Source organism: Polypterus senegalus, chromosome 7, assembly GCF_016835505.1.
Source record: "Polypterus senegalus isolate Bchr_013 chromosome 7, ASM1683550v1, whole genome shotgun sequence".
NCBI classification, from domain to species: Eukaryota; Metazoa; Chordata; class Cladistia; order Polypteriformes; family Polypteridae; genus Polypterus; species Polypterus senegalus.
The window spans coordinates 192180472-192203318 of NC_053160.1; the positions used below are offsets into that span (position 1 = coordinate 192180472).

A 22847-nucleotide genomic window follows, 5' to 3' on the forward strand; every position below is an offset into this window, starting at 1 on the left:
AGAAAAATAAATTAAATGTAAATGGCAGCATCTTCATAGATGACAGCAACCTGCTGTAACCAAACTAAGGACAAGTATGAAGATTTCAACGCGGACCCCACAACAGTCAGCCAAACTCCAATTTCAACACAACGTTTTTGTTTAAAGTAAATTCAATTCACACTCAAATCTTGAAGAAACATTATCTGAACAATCAGCATTCTGTGATTTAGACTGGAATTTTCCCCCCCTTTCCCTTTAATAACAAAAAAATCGAACCCATTAATCAGTGATGTAACATGTCGCTTAAGAAGTCTCCTCAGTTGGAAAAGTGAAATTTTGGGGATTAAACAGTCCGAGAAAAAAAAAAAAAAAGAGCGAGAGAGTAGCGTGTGGTGAAGAGTCGGAGAACGAGAACGGAAGGATGTGAAATGGCAGGAGTGCGGTCCACTCTGCCAACGAGAAGCTTTGGTTTTCACTTCCAGGTTGATTGCTTGACGCAGTCACATCAGAAAAGGCAAAACGAGAAATGAGAAAAGCCCAGGCAGTTATCCTTTTTGTTCTTTTCTTTCAAACAACAAACTTGTTTTTTGTGGTGGAGCCACTTTTCGTTGCGGTATCTGCATGAGACTGGTACCCAATAATTGCCTTCGCTGGCAGTCCTAACCGTTCCTTGTATACTCTCCTGTACAAAGAAAAAGAAAAGTTAATCACTACTACCATCGTCGCTTGAGTGGCCATCTTCCAGGTTTACCAGGGTCGGCCAGCTGCCCTTGAATCTTTTTCCAGAGTACCAAAGCAGATGGATGGTGGCAATGAAAAATAAAGGCAACTGGTAGGCAGTGTGCTAAAGGGCCATCGACAGCACATCATGCCACTTGTGCCTAACCCGTGAGCTCCCTGAACGTTTACCACGGCCTCTCTCACACACTCACCCTATGTGTGTAACAGCATCCTTGTTCTCATAGTCTTTTGTCCATATTGCTATTTTGTCTCCTTTGGTTCTTATATTTACGACTGCTCCACACACGTCATCGCTGTAGTCATCAAAAGCTTCTCCAATCAGACAAAGAAGCTGTGAAGAGAAGAACTGGGTAAATAAAGCACATGACGCTCTCTACTAAAACACAACAGACGGCAGCTGGAATACGGAACAAGAAAAGGAACTAAAGATGCACTTTGAAAGGAGCTTCAGGACACGGGGACAGTCAGCAACGGCCGGCGACCCCGAAGTGCAGCCGAGCACTGCCAGTGGACGCTCCTGCACCTCACAGACGTCAGCCGAGCACTGCCAGTGGACGCTCCTCGCTTTATTTTTATGTTTAATAATTTAGAGGATATCTGACATTGTTCCTCAATAGCCAGGTAGTTCCACGACACATGGGAACCTCAAAACATTTGGAGACAACATTAAAGCCTGGCCAAATGAACATTAACATAAATTCTATTAATAATAATAATAATGCAAAGAAATGGTGGTCCCGGACAGACTGCGAGCTTGTTGTTGATCATTTTGCTGTTTTTCGTTGTATTTTTTTTATTCACAGCCACCTACCTCACCCAATCAGGTATTCAGGACCAGGCCTTTACCGCTGTCGTCAGTTATCCACAGCCAACACCACCAGCATGACTCAACTGGATAAAGTGAGCAAGGAAATGAGGACAAGGTGAAGACAAAATACCGAGTCGACCGATATCCTCTACCCAGCATGCACCTGCTGCACAACTAATTAGACCTTGGGGTAGGACTGGCTTTAAAAACGGATCTCAGAAACTGCTGAGTCTTCAGCTTCTTCAAAAAATGCAACGAGACCCTTTATCTTCTACCTTATGGATCAGTCAGGTGAAGGTAGAGAAGGTGTCGTGCATTTTATAGTGAAGAACGCACAATACAAGAATGTTATCGCCATCTAAGAAACAGCATTAAATGATCAAGTGCCACCAATTTTAAATTGTGTTCCTGACTGCACTGAGACGCCTTCACATCATTACAGAATACCAAAGATTATTTACTGCTGCTGGAAGCCTCATCTTAGCCCGTTTAAGAAGTATTTACCTGAAATGCACTCCATCTATTTCAGAAGGCATGCTATGGAGTTGAGCAGCTTGAAATACCTCGGAGGCTGCTTTTGTCAAAGGGCTCACCAACACCCTTGACGTCCTTAGCCTGGATGTCTTGATCTTCTCTCATTGACATCTGCTGGGGCACAGCAGTGTCCTGACTCAGTGGCCACATTACATCCTGTACTGCACCATCTCAGCTCGGGATCGCATGTACCTCCACTAGGCCACCGTGTACTGAAGCAAATGAAAAACCCAATAGGACATCCATTTAAACAGCATGGGGCAGGACGCTGGGATAATATAGGAGGCCTCAGAGATGACCTGCTGCAGGAGAACAGCTATGGAGAAAGGATGAAAGTCTTCACCTCAACCAAACCAAGATCAATAAGTGATGGAAGAAAAGTGTTTACATATGGCAGTTGAAGAACTTGGAAAAAAAAAAAAGTCTTTGGATAAAACTGTGACCTGGATACACACACGTGATACCATCGAGCCTAAAGCCAACCTGGACTGGTATTTGCCGATTATGTCGACCAAACTGTGGTCTGTCTAATCCTGTTTTCCACACTGTGGTCTGTGTTACTGTAATTCTAATTCCAACATTATATATGAACCGATGGATTAAGAATTTGTATTAAATCATATCTTGCATTAGAACATTAGAACACTCTAGATGAGGACAGGCCATTCAGCCCAACAAAGCTTGCCAGTCCTCTCCACTTATTTCTTCCAAGAAAACATCAAGTCGAGTTTTCAAAGTCCCTAACGTTTTACTGTCTACCACACGACTTGGTCGTTTATTCCAAGTGTCGGTCGTTTTTTGTGTAAAGAAAAACTTCCTAATGTTTGTGTGACATTTCCCTTTAACAAGTTTCCAAGTGTGTCCCTGTGTTCTTGATGAACTCATTTTAAAGTCACCGTCTTGGTCCACTGGACTGATTCCCATCATCATTTTAAACACTTCACTCAGGTCACCTCTTAATCTTCTTTTTCTTAAACTGTAAAGGCTCAGCTCTTTTAATCTTCACTCATAACTCACCCCTGTAGCCCCCCATAATCAGCCTCGTCACTCTTCTCTGGACCTTCTCTTGTGCTGCTGTGTCCTTTTTGTAGCCTGGAGACCCAAACTGCAAACAGTACTGAAGATGAGGCCTCACCAGTGTGTTATAAAGCCTGAGCAGAACCTCCTGTGACTTGTACTGCACACATCAAGGCGCTATATAACCTAACATTCTGTTAACCTTCTTAATGGCTTCTCAACACTGTCAGGAAGTCGATAGCTTAGACTCCACTATGATCCCTAAATCCTTCTTATAAGGTGGACTCTCGATTTTCTGACCGCCCATTGTGTATTCAAACCTCACATTTTTACTTCCTGTGTGTAATTCTTTACATTTACTGACATTAAATTTCATCTGCTGCCACAAATCTGCCCAAGCCTGTCTGCTATCCAAGTCCTCCTGTGAGGATAACATGGATTCCAAATTATCTGCTAATCCACCTATCTTGGTATCATCTGCAAACTTAATCTCAAGATTAATAAGCTTGTTCCTTATATTCCTATCTAAATCATTTATAAATATTAAAAATAGCAGCGGCCCCTGCACTGCCCCCTGCTGGTCACCACTCTTAACATCGGCCAATTCTGATGAGGTTCCTCACAACGTCACCCTCTGATTCCTGTGTCTGAGCCAATTCTGCACCCATCTAAGCACATCACCCTGAACTCTCACTTCTTTTAGTTTGATGCCCACCCTGTCAGGTGGCACCTCATCAAATACTTTCTGCCAGTCCAGATCAATAATCTCATCTGCTCCACTTGGATCGTATCCTTTTGTTGCCTCCTCGTAAAATTCCAGCCTGTTGGTAAAACACGACCTCCCTCTTCTGACCCCACGCTGACTGTTCAGAATAACTCGTGTCCTTGCCATGTGCTGCTCAATCTTCTCCTTAATAATTCCTGCCATTCATTTTCCTGTGAATTGCATTCCACACCCCTGTATCAAAGCTGAAGGCCAATATTAATTATACAGATGGCACTTGCGGCAAGAAGAGGTCGCATATCTACGATTCACCAGCTTTGCTTTAATAGAACTCTGCAATAGTCTGGTGACCTCAACCTCTTCAGTCGTCTAAGCACTGAGCACCACTCATGTCAAAGACGATGTTTGATTCCGATACATTCACATAAATGCAATGCTGAATGTCTGTGTGGAAACTAACCGTTTCTAGCCAAAATCGATCCAAGTCTGATCTTCTTTGTTGTTTGGAGAGAGTAATGAGCCATCTTCCACCTTTTTTGTTTCTTTCATCCTCCCACATCGGTTCAATTCCATCCTAATGCAAACACAAGGTATTAAAAAAAAAACAAAAAAATAAAAAAAAAAACACACTTAAGTCATTTTTTAGCACATTCAAATATTTATAGCATCTCTGAAACAGACGCACTGCCTGGTATCAGGCTCTTTATGCACACAAATCCTCGTGAAGTCAGTGGTCTGCTTTGATCCGCTTGTGTTTTTTGAACCTAGTATATTCTTCTTAATCTTTTATGTATATATTGTCCCTGGCCGGCTTATGGAGAGCGACTACAGGTCCTTGGTCACCAGCGCCTGCTCCTCCTTTATCCACAGACTGGAGGACAAGTCTCAAGACAAACTGTGACGTCCTTTCCGGTTTTTGCCCAGAGGCTATTTAAAGAATGACACTGAAAGTTAACGTTCAGTCGTGAGTCGTATCCGATGAGCACGGAGCTCCACGACACTATATAAGATTCATAAAACCAGTTTTATACAATAAAATTTATTTTTGTGGAACCCAAAATCACACAAGAAGTGCCGCAGTGGGCTTTAACAGGCCCTGCTTCTTGACAGCCCCCCAGCCTGGACTCTCTGAGAAGACCAAAAAAAAAAAAGAAATCTCAGAAAAGGCAATTCAAGGAGAGACCCCCGACCAGGTAGGGTGGTATTCATACGGGCTCCTGCACACTTTGTTATTATAGAACAGATTGACTTTCTTTAGCCTGACCTCAAAGATGGCGAGGCTGGGGTCACATGGTAACTTGTGTTCTTTCCACAGTCTATAGGATGGTTCACTACTTTTAGCGGTCGTTTCTCGTCATTGTCCATATCAGCTTACAAATGTCTTTGTCTAGTTGGAGTGGGAAATTCAGAACAGAGAGTTCACCGACAGATCTATTCGATGAATAAATAATTCAGTGTATAGTGTGCCCTTTGCAGAGAGACTTCACAGTATTCACTGAAGAGGCACCCATGACAGACCGCACTGAGGACATCTGAACCCAATTCATCTCAACAATCCACGGTTTGTCATTGATAATGTTTATCTGCTTTTCATACATTTAAAATAAATGACTTTTTACCTAAAAACACAGACCCTGCCACAGAATGACATACGTGGTGGAGACCCTTTGGACTGGACGGTGATAGCAGAGCATCGCCCAACCGTTTTACAGATTGCTCACCCTTTACTCCACAGTGACAGTGGGAAACGTTACTACATTTGAATCAAAAAAGACAAATTCTTTTACTTGATGGAAAAACCTCAAATTCTTCCACTTGTGGAATTCCAGTGTGTCCTTACCCAGCACCCTATGAGCTCCGGCTCCTCTATTTTCAGATTTGCTGGTAGTCGTGTTGTGGGTCAAAATGCCTTAAAATCTGAAACAGCTGCATTTATAGTTGGTTACTCTCGAATGTGTCATCCCACGTTGTGCCGCCTCTCTAAATGGGATTTCAAACGCTGCTGCAGTACTTGCTGATGTGGTAAACGATGGGGATGAGGATGAAGGTCCACAGCATTGAGTGAGCAGCGTGACATGTAATTCGTGTTTTCAACAACGACACTACTGTCAACTCCAGAGTTTAAGTCAAATCCTAGAGAAGGCAGTCATTACGCAACTAAATGACCACCTCAATAAACCTGCTATTCTTGATAAATTACAGTCGGTTTTAGAACAAATCACAGCACAGAAACTGCACTCGTTAAAGTCGCCAGTGACTTGTGGGTGAATGCAGACAGAGGCCATTTATCTGTTCTCATCCTCTTAGATCTGAGTGCTGCATTTGACACCATTGATCACAATATTCTTAGAAATCACCTCAATCACTGGGTGGGCATCACTAGCAGGATCTTAAATTGGTTTGAATCCCACCTGGCAGGTAGAAAATTCTTTGTTAGTTGTGGTAATTAAACTTCAAAGACCCCCGATATTCTATATGGTGGTCCACAAGGCTCTATCCTGGACCGCTGCTCTTTTCAATCTACATGCTTCCGTTAGGTCAGATTATCTCGGGGCACAACGTGAGCTACCATAGCTATGCTGATGACACACAGCTGTACTTATCAACTGCACCCGATGACCCCGACTCTGTTGATTCACTGACCCCCAATGTCTTACTTGTGTTTCTGAGTGGATGAACAGTAATTTTCTCAAGCTAAATAAAGAGAAAACTGAAATGTTTGTGATTGGCAATAATGGAAATAATGAGGTCATTAGAAATAAACTTGATGGATTTGGATTAAATGTCAAGGCGGAGGTAAAGAATTTAGGGGTAATTGTTAGGTTGACACTGACCTGAATTTTCAAGCACATATTTATCAGATCACTAGGACACCATTTTTTCACTTAAGAAATATAACAAAAGTTAGACCTCTTATAACATTGCAAGATGCTGACAAATGAGTTCACGCTTTTGTTTTCAGTCGACTAGATTACCGTAACTGCACTCCTCTCAGGACCACCCAAAAAAGACATCAATCGACTGCAATGAGTGCAGAATGCAGCTGTCAGAATCCTAACTAGGAAAAGAAAATCCGAGCACATCTCTCCAGTTTTGATGTCACTACACTGGTTACCTGTGTCATTGTTTAGAATGGACTTTAAAATCCTGCTGATGGTTTATAAAGCCTTCAATCATCTGCTCCATCTTATATATCGGAATGTCTGACACCTTATATTCCAAATCGTAACCTTAGATCTTCAAATGAGTGTCTGCTTAGAATTCCAAGAGCTAAACTTAAAATAAGTGGTGAGGTGGGCGAGTGGCCTTCTGCTGTTATGCACCTCAGATCTGCTGAACCCACAATACTTTAACATGGCTTTCTCATAACTTCACTTTAATTTAAGCCTGATGCTCTGTATATTCAATTAATCATCATTACTATTCATGGTGGCTCCAAAATCCATACTAACCCCAACTCTCTCTTCTGTTCTTCTTCAGGTTTTCTGTGGGTGGCGATCTGCTCCACCACCACCTCATCAAAGTACCGTGGTGTCCTACATTGATGTATTAAAGGCCAGAAGTCCACATGACCGTCATCATCAAGTCCTTCCATGAGAACCCCGAATACAATGAGGACTGATCACTGATGTTAGGCAGAATGTCTAGAGGGGGGCTGGGTGGTCTCGTGACCTCGGACCCCCTGCAGCTTTTATTTTTTCTCCAGCCGTCTGGACTTTTTTTTTGTTTTTTCTGTCCTCCCTGGCCATCGGACCACCTTACTTTTATTCTATGTTCTCATATGTTAATTCTTACTTTGTCTTTTGTTCTCTTTCTTCATCATGTAAAGCACTTTAAGGATGCCGAGGAAGGCTAGCCAGATGTCGGTGTCCTTCTATCCCATCCTGGTAAGCCATGCTGGCTGCTCCAGAGTCACCAAACCAGCACAGAAATGACGACCACCACCCAGTTTCCCTCGCTAGAGGACATGAACGGAATTTGAGGTTTGCAAAGGTCCAAATAGATCATTAGGGGCCCATCTCACCCTGGCCTCCACATTGTTACTTCTGGACAGTGTTGCCGACGTCCAGACTACTGAAAAGTTTCAACCCACACTCCATCAAGGAACTAATTACCGTTTACTGCGTCTGCCACTGTCACCCATGGCATCAATGGCACAAAAGACCCATTGCAATTACTGTAAAGTGGAGTTATTCCCCTATTTTCCACCTTTTTATTGTTTTACATTAATGCATGTGTGTAGTTGTAGCATGTCGAATCTATTGAAGTTTCTATTTTTATTATACCGTTCATATTCAAATTCTGTTGTACCTCTGAGCAGTGACAATAAAAGGCATTCTATTCTACTAATAAACATCCCATAACTGGTACAGCTTCTTGATTCATCTTGCCATGTCTATCAGACCTACCATTGATCCTGATGGATTTTCCACTTCATTTACACCCCATATGTCCACAACCCATAAAAACCTCCTAAACGTCATCGGATTCCACAGCACAGGCCAGTCACAGAATATAAACCTAAAATGGGGAGTCAGAACAGGGCCAAGAACGACCCACAAGGCACTTAACAACACAGTAAGGGTTACCTGCAGTGTCTTCCAGTGCACCCTGCCATCTACCGGAGCAGATGCCATCCACACTTGAAGTGACCAGTGTGTCAACTCCTCTTACAACCAAAACAAATGACCCAGAAGAGGAACCTTGACCCTCGACTCAGACTGCCTGCAAATTCTCTTGCAGAAAGGACCAAAGTGAGAATATTAATGGCTTCCTGCTCATTTGTTGGTTAATCTCAACATGTTGCATCACTCCTCACCAGAGCTATTCAGATCTTCAGCTGGTGGCCACGACTTGGGAACATCCCATGAAAAGAGGACTTGCGGCTGGCAGGTCCTGTGCTTGATCAATTCCTTGGGGGCATAGCAGTCGGGTCCTTACAGGGCAAGTTTTATGTTTAAGTTATTTTTCAAAAAGAAAAGAAAGAACACAAGAACATTCAAAGAGGAAGCTAAAAAGAATTGCTGCTCTGGAACAATTATACGGAGCACCATTTGATTCCAGCTACATCAAGAGAAGAACGCGGACAGGAAGACCTTCAGATTGAGCTCCAGTTAGAGGAGTCCAGATAAACACACACACCACATTGACTCACGCCAAGTGTGGGGGCAAATGTTCATTTATTTCATACCATTGTGTTTGCACTTCAGGACGGTGCCCACCACGTCTGGTGTTCTGCGATCACCAAGCTGGCAGAAGTGGGCCGGTGGAGTAGCCAGTGCACTGCAGCCACAGGTGACGGACCTGAAGAGGTGAACAGGAATTCACCGCCAAAGTCACACGAAGAGTTACATCAACAACACAGGGCAAGGGCTTTTAGGCACAATGATGCAACTTTTACACTTTAAAAAAAAAATCATTCAACAGACAAAAATAGGAGAACTGACAGGAAGACAGAATAAGACGTCTTATCAAGAAGGGCTGGCAGGACCGGGCACATCTGACTTCTGACGGACCAGACAGTTCACGCCACACTGCGATGGCGATGCCTGTAGCCACGACAATGAGGAGTGTTTTCTTACCTTTGTACCTGCCTCTGCACTGGTAACAGAAGCGTCAAACAAGAACACAAATTAAGAGAAAATAAAAAGAACCAACCTAAGAGTGGTGGGCAGTAAACTGAAGTTAAAGGTCAGAATCTAGCATCTTCTAAAACACACTTTGGCAGAGACCAACGTTATCTCTCTATATATATATATATATATATATATATATATATAAAAAATGCAATGTCTGTCCGCTTTTCATGAGAGAACTACTTGACTAGAGCGAGTTTTTTTCTTGAACATTCTGATTGATTTTGCGACTTCTCTCATCTCGTCAAGTATCAGAGTTCACCTGTGGTACCCACTGATTCAGAGAGAGAGGGAGGCTGTGGGCGGAGGGGAGGCGGGACCTTAGGAGTAGGGAGCTGGGCGGGGTCCTCCTTACTCACGTGCCAGGCCCTGTCTGAGTCGCTCTACCTGTCGCCATGTGTTGGAGCGCACCTTACCTCCACTTAGCTAGCGATCGCTGTTTGTTCAGCAGTCATTATCATCTAGAGATGGTTAAGGAGTAACGTTTGACGTTTGAAAGAGACATCAGAGCTACATGTCTTTTAGGGCCAGCATGTCACCATTGGTAGGCCACTTCGACTGCCATACGTGCGTCAGCAGGCCGCACTGTAAGAAATACTATTATATAAAGTTACTGTAGCTTTCTTTCCAATACTGAAAACTTTACAAAAATGTAACACTTAAAGTTTAAAGAAAAGCAATTTATTTCCATGCAATCTCTGTACAACAGCGTACAATTAGAGTCTTAGCCTCAGCTAGGTCCTTATAGTATTATATTATATTCATTGCTTATATAGGAATCTTACAGTGTGAGATTTATTTCTTTTGTCCCGACACTTGGCATCTCTTGTTAGTGACCAGTTCGTCAATCTCAGGCCTGAAATCTTGTGCAGCTGCAACTTTTATGAGGGATGACAGGTGATGGACAGGAAGTCTTGAGCGAGGTGGGGTTTTGGTAGCTTTCCTTAATGAGAACAACTGCTGACAAAGGTAAGTGCTTCCGAACATAGACAGTACTCTCGATGCCAACTTACGGATCTGCACATACGAGGGTGGCAGGTAAGCATACAAGCCTGGCACACCAACTTCAGAACAGAATCAGACTGCAGTTCAATCAACTCCATTTGGAGATTCTCAGGCGCATTCTCAACGTTGTAAGACAGGGTGCCCAATGCGTCGATTGCAAAGGTAGTGCAGGTAGATCGCGTTGCATTCAAAAAAAAAATTTTTTAAACGTAAGTCTATCATATATCCTCCCTATGCCATTTGCCACTTGATTGACATACAGGGCGGCCACGATCAAACGCGCAAGCTACTGCAAAACTCCGGCTGTGATCGAGTTAGCCTTCCAATTTATATCAACTAAAGAAAGGAATTTTTAAAAATTGTTTGGGGAGGGTATGGGCTGGATGTGGAATTGGCAGAGGATTTTTTTCCTCACAATTGAAGTGCATTTGTCTGATCTGTCAATCTGTCATTGCTATTTCAAAGAAGGAAAATGTGGAAAGGCACTTTCAAACTGTTCATAAAAACTACAAAACTGACGTCCTTCCAAAAAGCGATCTGAGAAAGAGAACTGAGAGGGAACTAAAATCGCAGTTAATCTGACAGCCATCATTTTTCACTGGGCTGAATTCAAAAGCTCCTTGACTGAATTATTCGGCTCTACTTATTTGTGCGAGTCAGCCTTTGCCCACATGAAGATTATTGAAACCAAATACTGCAGGGACCAAAAATGTATTGAATTGTTATTGTGCCATAACGGTTATTCAGTTATGCAAGGTACGACAACACTCATTTTATGTATAAAGTATACTCGGTATATATCATTTTTAATGTAGGTAGATCATTTCGACCTGGTCATTTTAAAAGTAGCTCGCAAGCCAAAGAAGTGTAGGCACCCCTGTTGTAAGAGAACAGCACAAAGTCCTGTTCGTGTGAACTGAAATCACAAAAACGCTCACTGAATTCACTGCTCAGTAATTCAAGTTGGAAAACAAATCCTCCAAAAATCAAATTTTAGTTTACTTCAAAGTTTATATTGTAAAATAAGCCCCCTGACCTGCACTAATCTTACAAACTCAGAATCACAAAAATCTGTTAATAAACAACTCGCCAACTTCTCGTGTCCGCTTCAGGTCTTCAGCTGTAGTCTGCACTACCTGTTCATTACAATATTAGCACACAATTACATAAAACTTGAGCAAAGAAACGTGAAAATATGCGGGCTACTACTACTGGTGATGGTCAGTTCTGCCCAGTGGCCAGTGCATAGCCGCCTCGTGCACATGCGTGTCCGTAACTTAAAAACCAAGTGGCGGCCCATGCTATTCTCATTACGGCAGAACGTTAGAATACCACGTATAGCTTACTGCTCCGACTCGAGCGACATTAGTAAATACAGCGTACTAACTAATTAACAAGAAACACAACGTTTATCGGCCACATTGCCGTCAGCTGTGTCGTTATTTTCTCTTTCTGTTTTATATTCAATATATATTGGCGTGGCAGCCCTGTGCAGGTACACCGTTTGCACATGCCTAAGGCCACCTAAGGTGCCCGCTGCTGCAGCCTAGCACTTCAGTTGTGACGTTGCAGCTCATTAACTTTGGTCAAGGCTGGTGGCTATATGAGCAGATGACGTTTCTGGTACCGTAATGATGTGGGAAAACACGCTTTTGTCAGAAGGCAGTAGTAAGAAAAGTCACGGAAGGAAAGTAACGCCGAAGATGCAGAATGATTCAGTCACAAACCAGAGTAATCATTTTGTACAAGTTCAGTGCTAACTAGGATCTGTCATGCGGGCCGCACAGATTTCTGGCCCGGGGGCCGCGTGTTTGACGTGCCTGTTTTAGGGTATCTCCTGACTGGCAGAAATATCACAACCAAGGGTTCTTCTCCCCACACGGCCGACGCTCTCCTTTCAGAGCTGTACACCATCACATACGGTGCCAACTTTTGATGTCAGAGTGTACCCATCATCCACTTAGCCAGAGATACCGTGCCAACTTTTTTACATTTTTGGCAAAGAGATCACAGCTACATTCTCCCCCCTGATAGCAAAACCAAAAATATTATATATCAAGAGGCCCTCGGATGCGAAAGCCATCAATATAAATTCTTCTCAATACTAATTACTATTTTTTTTTTGTTTTTTAAAGTTTGTCTCCCGTGTCACTACTACGCGGGCAGAGCCACGGGGACAGCTAGTACAGAATAAAATGAAAATAACACAACATTGAAATGCCCAAAAACAGCAGGAGGAGATTAAGGAGGAGACATTTCAGTTCTGAAAGAGGACGGACAGACGGACGAGTGCCTACCTTGAACAGCGAGTAGTCGCATCCCGACATTAAATTGCTCGACAGCTGAATGTGATTGTAAAGACTGTCAACAAAAGAGGAAAAGAAACAGCAGTTTAAACTTGGGGGGGTAACAAAACAATTCAAACACTAAAATAATTCCTTGCGGACGTCAGTTTATAACAATTTCTGAGTGCAGAACCAAACAAAGAGCAAGAGAACAGGCAGAGGTCCCCGTTTTAAGTCATTTAAGTCTGTTGAACAGCCGCCCACGTCATGACAGTCAGTTTGAGGATGGGAGGCCTGCTCAGAAGGATGACGGCTGGCTGCTTTCCCCAAACACAGCACCACCAACCATGCACACAATGGAAGCTTCCCACTGGTGGAACCCCCATATGGATGCCCACAAGGCAGGCTTGCAACTGCAGTCCCGTAGGACAGCTCTGTTAGGGCTCTTTGGTGCCACTAGGGGGAGCTGCATGGGAACATTATACCTTCTTTGAAGGGCTTTAACCTGACCCCAAAGGTCTCCCATTCTGGCAAGGAACCAGCACCCATCCCAGCCGAGATGCCAGACCATTCAGCATGGCACTCATGCCATCTACATTTTAGTTTTTCAATCAGCAAATCAGTATCAGGAAAAAAAAGGAAAGCCGAGATCATTCAAGACATGACAGCATCACAGATCAGTTGATCCGAGTACACAATGTGCTTAAATTAAAAAGATGTTTGTGAAGTAAATCAATGACTACTGAGCAACGTCCACTGGGCACCACACAATGAAGCAAAAGAAAGGAGTTGGCATAACGTTATTGCAGGACAACAAGCAGGCAGTGAGTGGACTTGAGCAACTTTACTGAAAATGAGAGAGAAAAGACAGAAACCAAAGCAGAGTGAGCCGCCAGGGCCAACCATCATAAAGAAGGCAGGTGCCAACACTGGACTGTAAGGCACACCGCTAGAGGATACCCCCAAGCACTAGGGGTCACCCTGCCTACATGCAAGACAATGAAGATGGCAGAAGAAGAGGAAATGACTGATTTTTATGACTCAAAAGAAGATGCCAGTGTCACAGAGACAGTGGCAGGGTCATCATGCAAGTAGGGACTGGTAAAGCAGTCACAGGGAGGAGCGTCAGCCGAAAATGAACAGAACGGACTGCAGAATAAATCCACGGCAGTGACGGTGAGGACCTTTAACTGTTTTCATGGGCCCGTTATGATCTTGTAGTGGTTGTAATTAATAAACATGCTGCAGTGCCAGCTGATCTGCTGCAAAAACTAACATAGATGGTCCAAGAGTGAAAGGCCAGGAAACGCCTGCTAGCGCTCAGCTTTTTCACTTTCTTGGTGGTGATGATGATGATGATGATGATGAATTTCACAACGGAATTCAACTTCACCTTTTTGCTCTTTGGAGGTGCACATCTGATGCCACCCTGAATGCAGACTGGCATCTGCTCATCTGAAGACCATGAGGGTTACGTGCTTAACTGGTCATTCAATCCAGGCTATCAAAATGGCAATGAAAACACTTAAAGCGCTGATCTTATGCATTAAAAGCCTCAACAATCCGTAACTTACGCCCAAAAATCTTCAACGGTGTCAAACTTGGAAATGAGACGTTGGTTTGCTTGCCATGTTTTGCTTTTGTCGTTCTTGAAAAACCAGAGGGCCCACCTGGAATTAAAACAGCAGGATTTTAGTGCATGGTTAGGAGCTAAACTATACAAAGTTCAATTCAGAACCCAGCGGCGGTTGGTGAAGTCTCCATGCCATCTCCTTTGGTTGTGTTCAGCTCACTTGTTTTAGACCGACATTCATACGCGAACTAAAGACTCACAAAACAAGTCACCACGGGGCGCACACTCACTCACTCGGCAAACCTGGCCATGTGGCAGCAAAACCCCAGCAGACGCAGGAAGAACAGGCTGTGACTAGCAGCAGGGTTTTGAACCCAGGGCACTTGATCCATGAGGTAGCCAGGCTAAGTGGGCTGCCATGCCACCTGAACACGGCCTGCTGTTCTACTTGAAGTTTATTTGAAATTGGCACATGAAGTGAAGTCGAGCAAATGGCACCCTCATCTTTTTTTTTTTTTTTTTGACCCTTCCACCCAACTCTGTGTTTACTGCGTAGGGGTGGGCAGGGAGATCGAGAAGCAGGAGTACAATGTGAGCGAGCCCACGATGCACCGCTCCACTGCAGTGACAAACATCTCAGTCCAGTTAGCCAGGCGTTTGAAATTTGATTCTGCTGCAGTCAACACACCCAGTTATCTCAATTGCCTTCCACATCTGCAGTAATCGGGTGCGGTGCCCCTTCTAATGTTGGTTCCTGCCTGGCACCTAGTGCTGCCGTGATAGACCAGGGCACCCCATAAACCTGAACTGGTTAGAAAATAGAAGGACGAGCAGACAATCACACCCATCAAACTCCTCAGACACCATTCCCTCATCGAGGAGTTGGTTTTCAAATGTAAAACCTCACAACTGAAGGGCCGAATTATCAAGCAGTCAGAGTGGAACGGAACGATCTGTCGAGGTCACAAGGATCGGCCACAACGCTTGGATATCACGTCAGATGCCTCCCGATTCACCGGAACAAGGAAACCACCACATGTGATATACCATCGGACTTGACTTGATCAGTCCAGTTATGCAGGTTTTTTGGGGGGTTCCCCCATATTTGTGGCCACCTAGACCCATAAAGCCCTCATTGTTAGGCCATTTCTGGAATATATTATTTTGTGCAGGAAATTTGGAGTAAAAAGACTTTCAGAGGGCCTTGAAGTTGTGCAGGCCACATCAGCCGACACCCCCCAAGTCCCCTGAACTGGGATACAAAGCAGTCGGGGGTGTGGAGTGTTGTTTTATGCTGTTTCAAGGTAGTTTGATTCTTTACTGGTGGTCCAAGCCCCCTAAGCGTCACTCTCAGAAAGTTATACATTTCTAACCTAAGCATGTCGGGTGTCGTTTTAAACATTTTCATGGTCAGCGATTACAAATCTGATGTTATTTTTCATTTTTGATCCTTCACTAGGCATGTAGCCCCCTATGGACCTCCATTCAAAGGTGACAAATGTGAGAATATTTACTCTTTAAACATTTAAACTAAAGCACACGTTTTAATATTTCAGATACTGTATCGGACACAACTATTCTTGTTTATTACGTAATTCTACACCAAGAAGTAAACCTTGACATTTTTATGAAAACCCCGCATTAGGGGGGCTTACACAAATTCAAACTATTTTATTTCTAAATGTGTGCCTTGATAGGGTAAAATTGCAACTAACAAAGCCAAAATTCTCCTCTTCAGTTTATTAAAGTCAGCAGTAAAAGAAAACGAAACGGGTCGTACAAAGCATTCTGCAAACCGAGGTGTCTTTGTTTATTTTTAAAAATTGACGTAACACGACTTCTTGAAGGGTCAGAGGAAGGACACCCTACAAGGTTGGAGCCGAGACACCCAGAGCCCTCCTTCTAGTCCTATAAATGGGAAGAAGACCCCGACTGCTTAGGGTACTGGAGGGGACGTGCAGGAACACACGGGTGTAGAAGACCAAAGACACAAGATGGCGCTCGGTGACTAATAAAGGCTGCAATTCAAATGAAAGCAGGAGGGACCACCGAGACACCACCTTGACGAGGTTGACATGCAGGAATTAAAGGCGTGCAGAGAGCAGCGACGAGCCAGTGATTGGTACAAAAATGAATTTGGAACGAAAAACAAAGAAGTTCACGGCACAACAAGGGCTGTGAGATTATGATGTTTCACAGCCAGGACAAGTGACACCACTGACACAGTCAGAAAAGCGTTCAGGTTTATATATAGACACTTCCCCATAAATACTTGCACCTTGTCCACAGTTTTTTGTCCATCTGTGAAAGCTTGAGGTCATTTTCCTGATAGATGGACATCTGCATTGGCGAAGCTCAGTTGAGGCCCACATATTTCTGTGCAGACATTGGGGCACCCCCTCCCGTCACCCCCTGAATTTACTTAGCAAAAGGGTACAAAAGAAAGAGAAGAGTGAAAGGCAAACAAGGTGCTGGCAAACCTGCCGGGAGTGACCTTTCTTACTTTCCATACTTTCACTTTCTCAGCGAGGTTTGCATTTCAAATTGTGAACTTACACGTAAAAAGAATTTTAGGGTCAGTTTTACAAAATGCAATTCAGCTATGCAGTCATCACTTACTTAGAACGACGAAGTCGCCTTGAAGAGCTCACCAAAGATGCAGAGACAGGCAAATCTGCTTTTTCTCTAAAGGGGCACACAGCGGCATCAGTATAATCTTCTGACGCGCACATGTGCTTTCATTTAAAACAAAAGGACTCGACACACTGGGAACAAGCGCTGCTCAGAGAGGGTACAGTGACCCCTCAGTGTTCAGTGCACACCCTCTAATGAAGATGCCAAAAGCAGGCCTCAACTTTAACACCACACGTCCGACAGACTTAGAATTTGAAGACCCTGAAAAGGCCATGGGGCAAGCAGCAGGCTCAGCTTCCTACTTAGGACTTGGCAGCCTCCAGAGACTGCAGAGTAACAGCCACTGCCTGGCAAAGTAGAGGATGCGACGATTAGGACAAGCACGGCATTGGAAACAGCGGACATTCTGGACATGAGAAATAATTCAACTCGCTGCTGCAAATGTTAGAAGAGGCAACACGTCCATCCACACGGAGTCAGTGCCTCCCTTGTTTTGCTTCATTCTTTCTGGTGGGAGACACGTCACGTTTTAACCAATCCGTCAAGACCCCTAACAAACGACACCCCAAAAGACGACTAAAGGCTGCCAGGCTTATTTAAAGAAAGAGGCAGAGTCTTCCATTTTCAGCCCAACTCGGCCCCATTTTAGCTAAGCCTGTCTTACCCTCAACACGCTGCTCTGCTGCCATCCGGTGGGGGGTCTGCTCCGAAAACAAAAGTTCTCTGCTCTAAAAGTTACATTTAAAAAGTAAGAAAATTATCCCAAACAAGAGTTTTGCTTTGGTTCAAGAAGTTGAGTTGGCAGCCACACAGAAACACGTGTGTGTGTGTGTGTGTGTGTGAGAACAGTGCCATTCAAAGCGATGTGGCTCAGAAGTACAAAGTCACATGACTTTCTTCTGCAAGACAGAAGACGGCGTTGTATGGAGTGGAAACTGCATCCACACGACTAGGTCTTCATTTAAAAACGGCGTCTCCAGAAGAAAGTGATCTCCGTCCACACACACCATTTATGGAAGTACCTCTGCTGACACTAAAACACGCAGAAACGCACAGGACATCACCGCTGGCCTACTCTGGGTATACACGCCCCAGTGGGAACAGGAAGTGTCCTGCTCGCTGCGCATTTATTTGCAGCTTATGTTTACACACAAAGGGCAGCAACAATGAATACAGAAAACAAAAAAACAGATTAGAGGTGGAGGATGTTCCAGGATTTCAGTCGTTACAAGAAACATCGTCATCAGAGGAGAAATATGGATTTGTATCGTAAAGACCTGGGGAAGGTACACCAGTGTTTTGGGCGAGTGTTGCCAGCTCCTTCCTGGACCACACTACAAGTCACTGTGGACATCCCCGTTTTGCATAAACTTCATCTTAAAATCGTTTAAACTTACTAGTTTCTCAAATCCCATCGTAACTAAAGTCGCACGTTAAATGCTTTGTTTTGTATTTGATCTTCTATGTGCTGTGTGCGTGGATCACTACGTGCTTCTTAAGCCGGCTTTCTCTTCCTGCAACAGGACACAGAATCCATGACATTCATGATATTACAGCTCTCTGAATAATTTAAATACTGAGACGTATACGTGATATCATTTTCATGATGATAGGAGTTAAAGTGTGTTATTAAACATGGGCACACGGTGGCGCAGTGATTGTTCATGTCTCACACAAGATGCTTGCTGCGCCGTGCGCGACCTTCCATGAAATACTTTATTGCAGCAGTGCTGTCTCACTCAAACGTACTAACCTCCAATTCCTGTCCTTACTTTTCTTTCTCCAAATACCCAATCGCTACACAATCAGCTCTGTAATGGAAGTTAAGCCATCTGTAAGCTCAGAACGCCGATTCTTCAAAACTTTTAAGGAACATTCAAATATCTTCGTAGTACGTGTTTAATTATTCTATTCTTCCAGTGTCACACCAGTCCCAGCAAGTATACAGCATGAGGCAGGAACAATCCATGAACTAGCGCTGTGGCACCGTGTCGTCACATGTTTAATTATTGACAATACAGATTATTTAAATGAAGTTAAAGTTTTATCTGTATAATATTTTGCTACATTTCATCTTAAAATGATGTCATCATATGTAAATACGCACTTTATGAAGTGGCTCAGGTTGTGTAATATTATAACTGTCGTGTAAGTTTCCAGTGAGGTGATTGTACTCATAAGTCCTAACAGGTCTACGAGGAGCACTTGATGACTGACTGAGTGCGTTTAGAGCTCTTGGGATGAAACTGTTTGTGAACCGCGAGGTCCGGACAGGAAAGGCTCTGAAGCGTTTTGCCGTGGCTGAGGCAGCGTGTGCTTGATGCTGTATACAGATAATTCTCTTTCCGATCAGCTGCTGTACAGCTGTGATTCCCACTCAGATACAGTGATATAAGTACACGAGTGGTGCAGTGAGAGGAATCTGGAAAAAGAAGATTCACTGAGGGAACCCCTAACGGGAGCAGCAGAAAGAAGAAGGTGCAGTGAGAGTAACAACGCTAAAGCAGCTATGGTATTTAGAATAGCCAGTCTGCAAAACCGAGCACAGAACTTGCGTATGCCAGGGTATGAGCTACCATGGAGATGTGTGCAGCTTTACGCCAAGTTTAGGTTTTATACATCACAATTTGAACGTGGAAACTGACTTACGCAACATTTTTGTGCGTACGCACCGTTTATACATGAGGCCCCTGCTCATTTACTTATGAGAAAAATGAACACAAGTATCATATTTAGAGAATACAGCATAGGTGGGTTTCAGGACTTCAGGTGTGCATTATGAGGAAAAATTGAAGTGTTTGAAATTCTGAGGGGAATAAGTGCAGTGGAGCGAGATGGTGACTTTAAAATGAGTTCAACAAGAACACGGGGACAACATTGGAAACTTGTAAAGAGGAAATTTCACACAAACGTTGGGAAGTTTTTCTTCACACAGAGAACCACAGATACTTGGAATAAGAGACCAAGTAGTGTGGTAGACAGGAGGACATCTCAGACCCTCAAACCTCGATTTGATGTTACTTTGGAGAAATGACGTGATCAGGACTGGCGAGCTTTATCAGGCTGAAGGGTCAGTTCTTGTTTCATTTTATTTCATGTTATAATCAAAGTCCTGACAGATGGTAACCATTTACAAAGAAAAACTTGACAAAAGCCAAACTTAAGCAGGAAATGTGCTGGCAACTTGACGATGGGATTTTTCTTTTAGGGGGTTTCCATTAATGAAGAGAGGATGTCCTGACCAGTAACCGTGCCAGAACAGCAGAGTCTGAGCAGATCAGACGAGTGTGACTTTACCTGTTTTGCAGTGGATGTTTAACATACAGTTCTGGGCTGACAACTTCCTGGCCAGCAGTTTCAATCTTGTCCTCCTCAGAACTTGGTGGATTTGAAGAAGTATCCTACGAAAACAGCAAAAAATATTTTTTACAAGATAATTGCTGTAAACATTCACTGGATTCCATTTCTATAAACAGAAGCTCAAAAATAACCAGAACAATCCTCAAATCAAATGTGAAATTGTAAGAGAAATAAACGTCACTGTTCAGACAAGGAACTTCCATACAACGCACTCTGAATGCTCTGCATTGTTATACATTAAGATAAACTGTCTTAGCCAAGCATTCTTAATGGACAACTCCACCTTTACTACACCGCACATGAGGACAGGCTCTTTGTACCTTTGTGACCAAACTACTGTTCTACTGGACTGTCATGGCAGACCACATTTTAGCACTCCAAGGCTTCACAGCACCCGCAAACACAAGGGGGCAGCACTAGCGCCCAACACTGGGTGATCTTCAGTCCAGCTTGTAGCTGTCAAGGCTTAGGTTTGCATGGCTGCCTTCAGGGCAGGCGCAAACTGGAATTTTCAATTTTCTCACATGTTACACGATCCGGTGGCCCCTCACAATAAACAAGTCACTTGACCAATAGTTTTGGATTGGTACTAATACTTGGACTCCAGTATCGATACCAGTTTTCTAACCTCAGTACTGGTACCAGAATGCTTCAGAAGCAAATAACAAATAACTCTAAATCCCCTCATCTTACTGTAGCCGCCCTGGTGCGCCACGCCATCATGCTGCACTACGCGTCACTGCCTTCTTGATATCCGTCAAGTCCCCATCAAGTCAAAGAAATGAAGGGGAGTTTTCAGCAGTATCTGTGAACTTTTGATCACGTCAGAGCATCCAGGTTTGTTTCGTGAACTCAAAGAAAGGAAGATATTTCTACCACTACAATAACGAGGGTCAGGGAGGAGGCTCATTGAGAGGAAAGCTGCCATTTACTTCCGGGACCGAAAATCCCCAAATGCTGCTACCGTACCATTTTGAAATTTGGGGTGTACTTCTCAACCCTAACAGAAGCAGGGATGCACTATGTGATTATCCAGGATCGTGAAGAAACCATTTGACACTGTGCAGAATAAAAGCAGCCGGGAATTGTTTTCTTATAGTAATTTTGAGGGAATCCAAAAAAAGAAAAGAAAAAGTAAAAAGCCATGCTAATCCTGTCCAATTCTATCTCACATCTCTCCATTACTCACTCTATGACTTTCTTGCAGTTCTGTCCCATTTCAAAAAAACAACTTGGGAGTTTGAAAGCTGGGCTAAAACCGCACACCATTATTTATTTTTTATTTTATTTGAGTGCCAACTGTCAGCTCCACGTCTTTCTGGTCTTGGCATCACAATGCTGGCAAAAAATGGATGAACTTTGCTCCACTTTTGTCATGGCTTGCTGTGGGACATGGTAGGCCCTGCTGCATGGAAAGCAGTGGGCTGTGAGGTTAGACAGAGTCACCATTTGGTTTACATCCATCATTTATCCAACCCGCTATATCCCGAAGTACAGGGTCACGGGAGTCTGCTGGAGCCAATCCCAGCCAACACAGGGCGCAAGGCAGGAAACAAACACCAGGCAAGGCGCCAGCCCACCCCACACTATCTGATTTATTTTCTTAATTTTGTAAAAAAGCAAACACACATCCCTTCCTCCTCCAGATATTAGACATGAGAAAGACGGAGTCTTCTTTAGTAAGGACATCAAACGCACTCACGCAGAGTTACCAGAAATAAACCACTGGATTAGTTTGCTCATCTCATATGTGGAGTGTTAAGGCCTATAAAGCAAGTGTCCTCCTCTTCGTTCCATGAAGGCACAGATCTCCTTTGTAAAGAAGCCATGTGAGTATTAAAGGCCAATCTACACTTCAGAGACGGCCATTTACTCAATTCCAACTAGGACACTAAACTGGAGGACTTATCAGATCGCAGGTCTGCTCATCTTTGTCTACATTTTGAAGTACTTTTTATTTGTTGTGATTAATTATTATTTCTGGTTGCTGTTCTGAACAGGGATAAAGATGTTATGGAGTTACCCAATGTCAAGTAAGATCACTTTTTGGGCTCTCTGCCTCAAGAGCATCTTTGTGCTTAACCGACAGCAGGACAAGCCAACTGAGGATGATGAAGCAGCTGGAGACGCACTTCAAGCTGAGCGCACAGTAAGATTCCATTTGCTCTTTGCTTACGTGTCATGCATCCTGCAGTACGTACAGCTTTTCCTGCACACTTCAAACGCAAGTCAGCTTTTCTTGTCAAAAACACATCAATAATAATGTAGGAAAGAATGATATGTGCTCTAGAAGACCACATTAGGAAGATGATGCCCATTTGGCAGAGTGAAAATTGGATAGGCTCCTGTTTTTTCAGATAATTGAGAAGAGTCCCATTTGGGTTCAGCCTCTCTTCAGTTTCCACCACAGTCCACGCACAGCCAATGTCAGCAGCCCCCACTCAACCACAGGATGACAGAGTGAGCCAGGGGTCTAAAAACCCAAACTTTAGTCCCTCAGAATTAAGGACAGCAATTCAGACCCAGAAGTGGTACTCAACAACACTTC

At 43.6% G+C, this 22847-nt stretch overlaps 1 protein-coding gene across 1 annotated transcript in view; it reads right to left on the bottom strand.

The window, feature by feature from the left end:
- The window catches only part of eif4eb (eukaryotic translation initiation factor 4eb), a 28252-nt gene continuing 5405 nt past the window's right edge, over positions 1 to 22847 (bottom strand). Inside the window, exons 2-7 of the mRNA XM_039759830.1 lie at positions 20237 to 20340; positions 14307 to 14402; positions 12745 to 12808; positions 4267 to 4380; positions 915 to 1054; positions 1 to 664 (exon numbers count right to left, since the gene is read on the bottom strand). Of these exons, the coding sequence (XP_039615764.1) occupies positions 550 to 664; positions 915 to 1054; positions 4267 to 4380; positions 12745 to 12808; positions 14307 to 14402; positions 20237 to 20340 (633 nt within the window). The 3' untranslated portion in view covers positions 1 to 549. The remainder of the gene's footprint in view (positions 665 to 914; positions 1055 to 4266; positions 4381 to 12744; positions 12809 to 14306; positions 14403 to 20236; positions 20341 to 22847) is intronic.